Raw genomic sequence first — 13,363 nt, 5'->3', positions numbered from 1 at the left:
ATAAAATGATAATAACTACATACCAATCAATAATCACTTAAATGGAAATGAATTAAATGCTCTAATCAAAAGACAAAGGGTAGCTGAATGGATAAAAAAAATAACATCCATGCATATGCTTTCTACAAGAAACCCACTTTAGATTGAAAGACACACAGACTGAATGTAAAGGGATGGAAAGATATTTCATGCCAATGGAAATGACAAGAAAGCTGGGGTAGCAGTACTTACATCAGATAAAACAGACTTTAAAACAAAGGCTATTTGAAGAGACAAAGAAGAGCATTTCATAATGATAAAGGGTTATATCCAACAAGAGGATATAACCCCTGTAAACGTTTACAAATCCAACGTAGGAGCACTTAAATTCATAAAGCAAATAATGATGGACACAAAGGAAGAGATCGACAGTAATACAGTAACTCTAGAGGACTTTAACACCCCACTGACTTCAATGGATATATCATCCAGACAGAAAATCAACAATGAAATAGCAGCCTTAAATGACATATTAGAGCAGATGAAGCTAATTGATATTTTTAGAACATTTCATCCAAAGGCAGCAGAATATACATTATCTTCACACATGGAACATTTTTCAAGATAGACCACATAACAAGTCTCAATAAATTTAAGAAGACTGAAATCAGATCAAGTGTCTTCTGAGACCACAATGGTATAAAACAAGAAATGAATTATAAGAAAAACACTGAAAAACACACAAACACATGGAGAGTAAATAACATGCTACTAAACAGTAAATGGGTTAATAACATGATCAAGGTAAAAATAAAAACATACCTTGAGACAAATGGAAATGAAAACACAATGACCAAAATCTATGAAACACAACCAATGCAGGTCTAAGAAGGAAATTCATAACAATACAGGGTTACCTCGAGAAAGAAGAAAAATCTCAAATCAACAATCTAATTTTATACCTAAAGGAACTAGAAAATGAAGAACAAACAAAGCGCAATGTGAGTAGAAGGAAGGAAAAAATAAAGATCAGAGTTGATATAAATGAAGTAAGAATCTATAAAAACAATACCAAAGATCAATGAAACCAAGATCTGGCTCTTTGAAAATATAGACAGATAAAACTAATGAAACTTAACCAAATTCATCAAGAAAAAAAGAGAGAGGACCCAAATAAATAAAATAAGAAATGAAAGAGAAGTGACAAATGACACCACAGAAACAAAAAGGATTATAAGAAAATACCACAATTATAGGCCAACAAATTGGATAACCTGGAATGGATACATGGATAAATTCCTAGAAACAAACAATCTTCCAAGATTGAATAATACTAATGAACCCAGAAAATCTGAACAGGCCGATTACTACAAAAATCAAATTGAGTAATCAAAAAACTCCCAACAAACAAAGTCCTGGACTAGATGGCTTCAGCAGTGAATTTTACCAAACATTCAAAGAAGAATTAACACCTATTCTTCTTAAACCATTTCAAAAAACTGAAGAGGATGGAAGGCTCCAAAGCTCATTTTACGAGGCAAGTATTACCTTGATTCCAAAACCAGATAAAGACCTTAGAAAAAAGAGAAAATTATAGGCCAATACCCCTGATGAACACAGATGCAAAAATCCTCAACAAAATATCAGCAATATGTTAAAAAGGTCAAACACCATGATCAAGTGGAATTTATTTCTGGGATGTAAGGTCGGTTCAATATCCACAAATCAAGGTGATAGACCATATAAACAAAATGAAAGATAAGAATCATATGATCATATCAACAGATGCAGAAAAAGAATTTGACAAAATCCAACATCCATTTATGATACAAACTCTCAGCAAAGTGCGGATAGAGGAAACAAACCTCACAATAATAAAGGCCATCTATGACAATCCCACAGCTAACAGCACACACAATGATGAACTGCTAAAAGCATTTTCCTTAAGATCAGGTAAAAGAGGATATCCACTTTCAGCACTTGTATTGAACATAGTGTTGGAAGTTGTAGCCACAGCAATCAGACAAGAAAAAGAAATAAAAGGCATTCAAATTGGATAGGAAAAATAAAATTGTCATTATTTGCTGATGATATAACGTTATATATAGAGAACCCTTAAGATTCCAGCAAAAAGTATTAGAGATGATAAATGAATTCAGTGAAGCAGCAGGATACAAAATTAACATACAGAAATTGGTTGCATTTTAATACACCAGTAACAAACTATCAGAAAGAGAAATTAAGAAACCAATTCCATTTACAATTGCATAAAAAACAAACAAAAAACCCTAGGAATAAATTTAACCAAGGGGATAAAATATCTGTACTTGGAAAATTATAAGACATTGAAGAAAGCAACTGAATAAGATACAAATAAGTGGACTCTTACACTGCGCTCATGGATAGGGAGTATTAACATCATTAAAAATATCTATACTACCCAAAGCAATCTATGCAATCCCTATCAAAATACCATGACATTTCCCTTACAGTTCATGTAGTTGAGTAGGTTCTTTCATATGTCTGTTGGCAATCTGTATATCTTCTTGGGAAAAGTGTCTGTTCAGGTCCTCTGCCCATTTTTTAATTGGATTGTTTGTTTTTTGCTGTTGAGTTTTTTATATATTTTGGATATTAGTCCCTTGTTGGAGGTATCATTTGCAAAATCTTCTCCCATTCAATTGGTTGCCTTTTGTTTTGTTGCTGGTTTCTTTTGCTGTGTAGAAGCTTTTTCGTTTGATGTAGTCCAATTCATTTATTTTTGCTTTGACTTTCCTTTCTTTTGGGTCAAAGTTCACAGAAACCCCTTGAGACCAATGTCCATAAGTTTAGTACTTATGTTTTCTTCTATGTATGCTATTGTTTTTGATCTTATATTCAAGTCTTTCATCCATTTTCTTTCTTTTATATACTTGTGTATATTTTATTTATTTAAAAGACATTTAAAAAATTTTTCAATTACAGTTGACATTCAATATTATGTTAGTTTCAGGTACATAGCATAGTGGTTAGACATTTATATAACTTACAAGGTGATCCCCAACTGATACTACACATAGTACCCAACTGACACTATGCATAGTTATTACAATATTATTGACTATATTCCCTATGCTGTACTTTATATCCCTGTGACTATTATGAATCTGCCAATTTGTACTTCTTAATTTCTTCACTTTTTTCACCCAGCCCTGAAGCCTCCTCCTATCTACAACCATCAGTTTGTTCTCTGTATCTATCAGTCTGTTTCTGTTTTGTTTGTTCATTTGTTGTGTTTTTTTAGATTCCACATATAAGGGAAATCATATGGTATTTGTTTTCCTCTGACTTATTTCACTTAACATAACAACCCTCTAGGTCCATCCATGTTGTTGCAAATCGTGAGATTTCATTATTTTTATGGCCGAGTAATATTCCATATATATACAGAGTGCCAAAAAATGTATACACATTTTAAGAAAGAAAAAAACTGTATTAAAATTGTAATACTCAGTATACACCGATAACAAAAGATGAATACAAGTCATGTGTATACATTTTTTTGGCACCACCGGTACACACACACACACACACAAAGTGTGTCAGCCCACTTGATACTGTCCAACATGTCACCAAGGCTCTGTTCATTTTTGTAAAAATCGCCTTTTTCTCCTTGTTCTTCAGATTGAATAATTTCCATTGATCTGTTTTAAAATTTACAGACTCTTTCTTTGGACAGCTCTAATCTATCATTAGGAACATACAGTGAATTTTTCATTTCAATTTCAGTTTTCAAATTTAAGTCTTTTACGCATATTTATGAGAGTGACATAACGTATTTCTCTGAGTTGATTTCTACTGTATGCTTTTCTTCACTATAGGTCATGTTACTATTTATTGCATGTCTGGCAATTTTTTAAAATGCAACAAAGGATACTGTAGATGATACATTGCGAAGACTCTGGATTCTGTTATTTTCTTCTGAAGATCAATGATTTTTAGTCTAGTAGATAAATCACTTAACAGTGATTTTCTTGAACTTGTGTAGGCTTTGGATTTATCCTGTGTTAGGGTAATCTTTTGAAAGCTCAGGATATTTTCCAGACCTCTCTATCTTTGTTGGACTCATCCTCAAAATTCTATCACCTCTGTAGACTTTCTTGGAGCTTTAAGTTTTGTTATGCTAGGTCTACAGTACGCTTTATTGTATATCATGATCCTTATATCTAAAACCTAGCTGTTCTGTCATCTCAGTGAGATGTCTGAAGTTGTAACAAGGACTTTGCTACTCTGACTGAGTTAGAAATCCAAATTCCCCAGTATTGGTCTATCTTTAGTATCACAATGACACTTTCATCCCCATATCAGCCAATCTCTGCTAAGCCTTGGGTACTCTCATCCAGTGAATGTGCAGCTTAGTCCTCGGCCAAGAATTCAGGGACACCTGACCCCCAAATTTTTCTCAGTATTTTTTTGATATATGTTACTTTTCTGATTTATTCACAGCATTTATAATGACAGAATCAATGGACCTTGGAAACCCTTTTATTTCAGAATGAAAAAACTGCAGACCTGAAAAGTTAAGTGCAAATTGGATTTTCAGCTGTATCATGTTTTACAAATATTTAACTTTACCGATTTCAAAGTGTTTTCATTACTTTATCTTATTTGATCCTCACAGCAACCTGATAAGGTGGGTCTAAGTATTATTATCCCTATTTTATAGGTAAGAAAACTGGTGCAAATTTAAACACATTCTTTGCTAAAAAGAGTGCCTTATAATACTCTTTTACTCAAGATCTCCTGATAGAAAAAGCTTATGATTAAATTAATGGATTACTATTGTCTACATCCAAAGCTTGCGGGAAGTTTCACCCATTTACAGAACGAGTTATCTACCTATATGATATTCTCTGAGCAACACTGAAAAGGAAGTTCCTAAAAGGAAAAAATTAAGGAAAAAAAACCCCCAAACACCAAGCACCTCTCATACTAGGGTAGTTAGATAACAGATTTTCTTATAATGGGTATTGCAATAAGGTTAAGGCATTAGGTTACTTACCTGCAAGAATTAACCTTTTAACTGACTTATATATATTTAACAGAAGGGACTAGGGGTGACCCTACACCTCTAGTAGAGGAGAAAATGAAAAGATAAGTAAGAAGCAGGTCAACAATTCCACTCCTTTCCCCTTCGGGAGAAAGAAGATAACCTATATGCTTAATTTCATCCCTGCATAGGTGAGGACATTCTTGTACACAAACCACATATTGATAGAAAGAAAGAATGATAAAAACTGGAAAAGAGAGGTACTTTGGGGCTTTTATTGGAAAAGCTTAGTTCTTTATTTGCTACTTAAGGATTACTCCAGCCATTTGAGCCTTTTTACATGAAAAGAACATTAGGGAGCAAAATTTTTTAACGAACGTAGTTTCTTCTGTTTGGGAGTTACATCTGACGCTAAATGGCTAAGAGGTAGAATGGACTTAGGCTTTAAGGGAGGAGAAAGGCAAGGAATATTTAGGGTTATTTGTGATTGATTCCAGTTCAGGTCACAAGAAAATAGAAGAATTTGTAATACACATGCCTCATCTTGTGAGAAGCTGAGATCATGGTCAAAGTTTAGGAGCAGGAAGAGGTAAGGAACTAGTCTAAGAACTACTATATTTAATGAAGCCATTTCCACCATTGTCCTACAACAACTCAGAGTTCCAACTAAACTTTTCGTTCTAATGAGGAAAGATGTTAGGAACAGTCACGATCACACATTCTGTAAGGTGGGTAGCATTAGCGAGTTGAGTATCGGGAGAAAAAGAGGAGGCAGAATTAAAGAGCTAACCAAGACTAGGGAGGAAGTCCCAAGGGACAGTTAGTTATAGATAATACAAACTTTGCTTTATAATTTTAATTAGGACTCTCCCACCAGTGTTATTTCTTTATAGCTATGCTGTACAACATAGTTTGTTTTCTTTTTTCAATTCAAATGTAGAGAATTTTTATATTAATTTATGTGATTTCCTACAGAATACTTAAATCTCAGTATTTTAGGCCACTGTGAAAAATGTTCCCAACTCTACTTAAAGCCCTTGATCATATGTCTAATGACTCAAATAAAGGCATTTGGTGGAAGTATAAATAAGTGTGGCTTTACAAGTATTATTTTGTTACTAGACTATGACTTCCATAACTATTTTCAATTTTGTGGTTAATTTGGAAAACTGTCATAAATCCCCAAATGGGATTTTTATTTTTAATGCCAGCAACTCTACAATAAATTTAAAAATGAAATACTGCAAGATATCAGGAGATAAAATAATTTAAAATACACTCTTGTTTTAATTATTCAAGGTATAATAGATTGATCACCTATACTTTTTCCAGTAACCGTTTTCTATAGCTTTCTTAGTTCTAACTCTATTCTATTTTTCTCTCTTAACAGGCAAGCATTTTTTAAATGCCAGAATTCAGATTATATTTTTGGACCCTTTTTAGATACACATGAAAATGTATTTTTTGTTTGTGGGAAGTGAGAGTTTTTTTTAGTCAAAAGGCATCTTAAGAGTACATAAGTTAGCTCAGAGAGGTTTGGATTTCTCTGCCAACTTTACTAATGGGATGCTACATACCAAACAGCTCTGGATTCTCAAAGAAACCAATGAGCTCTTCCACCACTTCTCCTAACAAACCAGTTCTTAGGGTATCAACTTCATAGTTTGATAAAATTTTCCTCAAAATGAAAAATTAGTCTTTTAAGCTTTATTTGTAAATGCCAACCTAGGGTGAGACTGAAGTAGGGGTTTGAATTCAGGGCAACGGAAAATGAGTCAGCTCTTCTAGAAATCTTAGCAGTGAAGCTCATGATCTGAACTGATACTTAAAATTTATTGTGGTTATTAGAGTTGTTGTTTGTTATTTTCCCCTTTTTCCCATTCATCCTTTCTTTCTTAGGGAAAGGGGCTAACATCAAAGTGGAATAATAATAATAATAAAAAAGAACAGCTAACAAAACCACAGCATAAGGAAAAGAAGAACCCATGTGGGAACTGCCAATAAAAATATTCCTTCTCTTCAGGGCTAGCTATCCAACTCAGATGTTTCTATTGAATCACTGACAGGCTACAGTTTCTCATCTCCCCAAACTCATGGCCACCATTTATCTGTAACAGATGCTCAAATATTACAATCACAAATGCTAGATATGGAAAAAAACTATCAGGTCATTCCTTTTGGTTTGCCTCGGTCAGGATTATTCTAGAAAACGAGATTATTCTAGTTCTTTGTTAAAGAACTCTCTGTACAAATGGGCGAAATGCCTTTTCCTCGGGAAGAACTTCTTATTCTAGACTCAGAATCACATACATGCATGTTTCGGTCTCTTTTGCACAATGCACAAGTCTTTGACGTGTTCAATGACCAATAATTAAACAATGCAAACACTGAAAGTACAGTGGGTCCTGCCATGACTGCAGAGTGAAGAGTCTGATTATCACCGCAGTAGCCACAGGTAGGATACTGCCCTTCTCCTTTTAAATTTTGCTTAAATAATTTTGTTTGCTTGTAAATCATCACCAGAAAATACTTCTACAAACAAATAATACCCACTATTAAGTGCTTCCTATGCCAGGCACTGTTCTCAGTTCTGTATGTTAATAATTTCTTATTTTATTGTCATGAAAACTCTATGAAGCACGAACACTTATTATTGCCACTTTAGAAATGAGGAGACTGAGGCATAGAGAGGTTAAACAACTTGTGAAGTCATAGAGTTGATAAGCGGCAGAGTCAGGATTCAGACTCAGCCTCTTTTATTCCGAGAAGTATGTTCCTAATAGTTGCCATAAGTAACTACAAGCAGATATCACGCAGAACTACTTGGAGGGAGTAAACTTACAACTTGCCAACATTATGAAGTGAATTCTGAGCAAAGTTGTAGAAACGGGGACATCCCCAACCCTGGACACATGATTAGCACAACTGGTTCAACAGATGGAGAGGAGTCCCAAATACAGCAGAAGAACGTCTATTCTCCATCAGCTACACAGTAAAAAGGGATCGAAAGTTCACTGTATCAGAACCCACAATTACATCCTTAGTAGTGTTTTGTGTATAATTACACTTAGGTTAACTGTATAGTTTTCAACTGAGGATTTATGAATCATTATATTCGTATGCCAAACTTTAAAAATCCACAGTAAAAAAAATACAGGGGTTTCAATTCACTGTTTAGATAAAAAGAACAGAATCACGGCTGCTCCCACGCTTGGAAGAACTCCGTGGGTTGGTCCACAGGGAAGTGTAAACAGAGACGATGGATTAAGAATCACCACTCTCTCAACGAGTATTTGGATAGAGGATTAGGCCCAAAGTGCTGAGATAATTATTGAAAGGAAGGTATTAAAACAACCATTCTACTAAGATTGAAAATGAAAGACAACAACAAGGGGAAATTTAAGTGCAAATTAAAGCCAAGGACGACTTCCAAACTTCAAGTTGGTAAATCTGAATGACACAAAATGTATAGAAAATCTGATGTAAGAACATCATGATGCCACAGTAATACATCCTAAGCAACTGAAGAAGGTGATTTAAGATGTAAGTCCTCTGCCAGAGTCAGGTTTTCACACTTTATTTCTAGAACTTTTATTTAATGTTTGTTTTTTAAATTTCTGTAACACTTATATAAATTTCTCTATATTCTTTATTACTCATCCCATGCCTTACTGTGATCTTACTCAAATGAGTTTGGCCAATCACAAAATTTTTCATGAGTGTTATCTCCAACCCAGGTTGGCAACGGAAGCAACTGTGGCACGAAAAAAAAATTACACACTATTCCCTTTTCATGATTTAGAGCCAAGCATTCTTTAAAATACTACTTCGTATCTTTTCGAAGTCCTAATAATAAAGGAGAATTCATATACAAATACACCACTATTTTGCTATATCTAGACATTTGAACTGAGTGGGAAAGAGCTGACAAGTCAAGATATTGGTACATAGAGAAAACAAAACAAAACTTACATATTGTTGTCTCAGCAGGTCGTGCTTCTGCTTAGGAGAATCACATATGATACCTTCCCCCCTAAAAAAATTATATCCATCCTTCTTACAATTTCTTAATTACTTTAAGCCCTGACTTAATTTTCTTTTCAACTCTTACCTTTTACCATGTTCTAGGAATGGTTCTCAGACCTCTTGAAAGCAAATGATTTTACTCTTTATTACACCCAAGAGTTTTCTCTGCTATTTCATCTCCAAAATTTCAAGCTTTGAATTTTACCACCAGTGACAAAAAACTTGTCTTACACCTCTTTCACTAACTTGCTCCTAAGAAACATATTTGCAAACGTTTTTCTCATGATGTTATTCAGAACCCTAACCTCTCCCTAATCCCCCAGCATATCAATCTATTTCCGGCTTCAAATATTCATCATTTCCAGGGACACATCATCTGTATTCTTCTCTGAAAGGTTACAGTCTCTTAACCTTGCACTGTGGCCTAATAATGCATAAGCAGGTAACAACTCAACATGAGCTTCCTCATTTCCTGGGTTGCTATCATGACATCACAATAGTCATGTCCCATGAAAGTCCATACCAAGGATATCATGGCAAGATCCTCTGTGGCTCTACAGTGCTAGTAGTCACATTTACTGATAGCTCAAAGTAGCAGAAAATAAGAGGTAATATTAGCAGAAGGCGCTAGCTGGGCTGAGACTGCAGATTTATGCAGAGAAGTAACTAACAGAAAGGGATCAAGGATTACTGAGAAAAAATTAGTAGAGGAAGACTACAGAGGAATGGGCTGGCCCGGTGGTTCAGGTGGTTGGAGCTCCATGCTCCTAAAACCGAAGGCTGCCAGTTCGATTCCCACATGGGCCAGTGGGCTCTCAACCACAAGGTTGCCGATTGGACTCCTCGACTTCCGCAAGGGAGGGTGGGCAGCGCCCCCTGCAACTAAGATTGAACACGGCATCTTGAGCTGAGCTGCTGCTGAGCTCCCGGATGGCTCAGTTGGTTGGAGCACGTCCTCTCAACCACAAGGTTGCCGATTCGAGTCCCTCAAGGGATGGTGGGCAGCGCCCCCTGCAACTAAGATTGAACACAACACCTTGAACTGAGCTGCTGCTGAGCTCCTAGAAGGCTCAGTTGGTTGGAGCGCAGGCTCTCAACCACAAGGTTGCCGGTTCGACTCCCCGCAAGGGATGGTGGGCTGTGCCCCCTGCAACTAACAATGGCAACTGGACCTGCAGTTGAGCTGTGCCCTCCAGAACTAAGATTGAAAGGACAACAACTTGACTTGGAAAAAGTCCTGGAAGTACACACTGTTCCCCAATAAAAGTCCTGTTCCCCTTCCCCAATAAAAAAAAGAAAAGAAAAGAAAAAGACTGCAGAGGAAGGACGAGTGCTTAAAATCTGTCAGAGATAGGAAGCTAGCCTTATAAAGGACAAAGAATATGTCCTCTGAGGCAGAAGAGAAACAAAAAGATACAGATAACTGTTGAGGTAAAGGTAACTGAGGGTTTCCAGGACATGGCTGGTGTCAGTAAAAGGTGAGTAGTACGATTAGGTAACGGTAAGGTTGGTAACAGTAAAGGAGAGGATACACTGGACTTTCAAAAAAGATGTACTTATTCTGGAGAGAAGGAAACCAGAACTTTTCAAAGTCACAAAGAAGAAAAAGAAGTATCTATTATGTACAAGCAGATGTATACATGCTTCACCACCGATTATTATGTCAGGAAGCCATAATTTTGTAAAAATTTTGTAAAAATTGCCTGGCATGTATGGCAAAATGTTATTTGTTCAATATGGGGCTAGGCACATGGGGGTTCATTACATTATTGTCTCTACCTTTGTGCACCTTTGGAAATGTTTATAATAAAAAATATTTACAAAAATTGCCTAGCCATCAGATAACCTCAGGACCAACAGTTCTCTCTCAATAAGCTCAACAATTTGCCTAAACTTTCCAGAAGGTTTCAGAAATTTCAGAGATGCAATTGGATACAAATACTTACACTCTAGAGAACTTTAAAATTCAAAGAAGAGGAGTCAAAAATAATTCTATTTGACCAGGATTTGTTCCAAATTTGTTTTAGGGAGTAAGAAATACAAGTGGGCATTAAAATGAGCAGGCTGAGTGTGTCGGGGTATAAACAGGGCTGGAAACAAAAGCGCTGAGGAAAAGTGCTTCTACCACGCACATGTGTGAAGAGTAAGATAAAACACTTACTTCATCTCCAGAACTTCCTCTAAGTGTTTCCTTCTCTCTGCCCGAAGATTGGTCAAATGAGTTTCTTTTTCTGCCAGAGATTGCTGAGTAGAGGACAGCTTTGCTTTCATGGACTCTAGTTCCTGCTTTACTTTCTCCATGGCCATCAGTAACTCCTCCACCTGTGATAAATAGGGAAAAGAGAAAAAGTGAGCATCTTGATAAATTAAAGTCGGAGGACTGGACAGTGGACAACTCCTGGGTCCATAAAATTGAATACACACACACACACACACACACACACGCACACCCAAAATTCTGTAATCTTTCTGGATAGGACATATGTATCAAGAAGATATAGCAGATAATGAAATAAATCTCTGATCATCCCTCCACTGTAATTCTTTTCAGTTTAAGTCAGAAAGAACTTCATTTATTTTTTGATAAACACAAGGACAGATGAGTTTAAGAAGTCACCCTTTGCCACAGACAATCCCTTTTAAGGAATTTATTTGGAAAGGTACAGAAATTTCCATGGAAATAACAATATAACACAGATAAAAATATAAAGAACAAAATCATAATAAATACTTATGGAAGGATTTTAGGAGATAAGAGACAAACTTGACTAATAACAGATTTAGTAAAAACATAAATCATTTTTCTGTTTACACCATTAAAAAGAATTTCTTTTTAAAGAAACAGCTAGAATTCATCAGATAATTTCTTGCTGTAAAGGCAGGTAGGTAGAGTTTTTTCAAGGAAGGTAGGAAGAAAAAAAAATATATATATATATATATATATAGAGAGAGAGAGAGAGAGAGAGAGAGAGCATGCCCACACTAGAGTGCCAAAAAAATGTATACACATTTTAAGAAAGAAAAAAAAGTGTGTATTAAAATTGTAATACTCAATGTATACCAATAACAAAAGATGAAAGCAAGTCATGTGTATACATTTTTTTGGCACCTCCGGTATACAAGTGGACGCTGATGGTAACCACTTTGAGCACCTCTTGTAACTGCAGAAGTCAAACGTGACTTGTATTCATCTTTTGTTATCAGTATATATTGAGTATTACAATTTTAAGTTTTTTCCTTTCTTAAAATGTGTATACATTTTTTGGCACCCTCTGTATACATAACCAGACAGAGAAAAGACAAAATGCTGAAACACATGAAACTAAGAGCAAGAAATGTACTTTACAATCATTTCTACTTACTCTGGGTGGTCCCAAATCATATTATTTAAATAAACATGTTCATTTTAATTCAGAAGCAAAATATACCTGTTTTCCAAAACTAACCTCAACCAGATAAATCAACCATCCAACTACACCAACCACAAGAGTTTATGTCAGGTTGCTGCTTGCCCAGAAATAATTTTGGTGGCAATAAACGTTTTCAGAGGTAGAGGTGAGTGTAGGTAGAGCTATGGGGTCTGCCATGCACTGACGCCTACAGAAGAGCCATTTGTGTGAATCTAAACCCGAGAGCAGCCTGGAGTCAACACTGCAGTGTGACAACTCAGGTGTTAACAGACACCTGGATGTCAGTGTTTCCTACTGAACCAACGTCTCTATGTTGATTGGTAACAGCGAAAACACATCCATTTTAATGGTTTTGGGCACCTGAATGACTTTCCTTTGCGAATCTTTTCAGAAGTGATCAACTTAATGTTCTCAGCCATCGGCACCCTCACAGTCCCAGCGGCTGTGAAAATATCTATTATTAGGCAGATCTCCTCGGATATGCATCCGCATATCTGCAATCTTCACAGAAACATGTGTCACTGTCTGCCCTTTGGAAAACTGCCAACAAAGATGATTCCATTTTATCAATTTAATTCATGTAAAATCTTATCGCAAACTGAAATGAAATGATACTCCAAAGTAAGTTCTTATGACACAACATCAGGAATGGGCGACATCGTTTACAGAAGCTCTAATAAAGTATGGGGTGGGTCCATCTTTTATGAACTTACTTTAAACATAACTCAAAACATCTCCCTCCCATCCTGTCTTTCACTATCCCAGGCAAGTCACGGTATTAGTTTTTTATGTAACTTGGAGGGATATTTTGTCCATACTCGTACATAAGCACGCATGGATAAATAGCCTATTCCTCTTTTTTCTACACAAAAGGAAGCCCACTGTATACATACTCAATATCTAAACTTTTTGGTAAAGT

At 35.8% G+C, this 13,363-nt stretch overlaps 1 protein-coding gene across 16 annotated transcripts in view; it reads right to left on the bottom strand.

Moving 5' to 3' along the window:
• Positions 1–13,363, bottom strand: part of ERC1 (ELKS/RAB6-interacting/CAST family member 1) — a 484,493-nt gene that overhangs the window by 186,512 nt on the left and 284,618 nt on the right. For all 16 annotated transcript variants that reach the window (XM_033116427.1, XM_033116435.1, XM_033116434.1 and 13 more), the window contains one exon: positions 11,196–11,356. In XM_033116427.1, coding sequence (XP_032972318.1) covers positions 11,196–11,356 — 161 coding nt within the window. The remainder of the gene's footprint in view (positions 1–11,195; positions 11,357–13,363) is intronic.

This window comes from Rhinolophus ferrumequinum, chromosome 10 (assembly GCF_004115265.2).
Source record: "Rhinolophus ferrumequinum isolate MPI-CBG mRhiFer1 chromosome 10, mRhiFer1_v1.p, whole genome shotgun sequence".
NCBI lineage: Eukaryota > Metazoa > Chordata > Mammalia > Chiroptera > Rhinolophidae > Rhinolophus > Rhinolophus ferrumequinum.
This window is presented reverse-complemented; position numbering and strand designations above follow the sequence as displayed.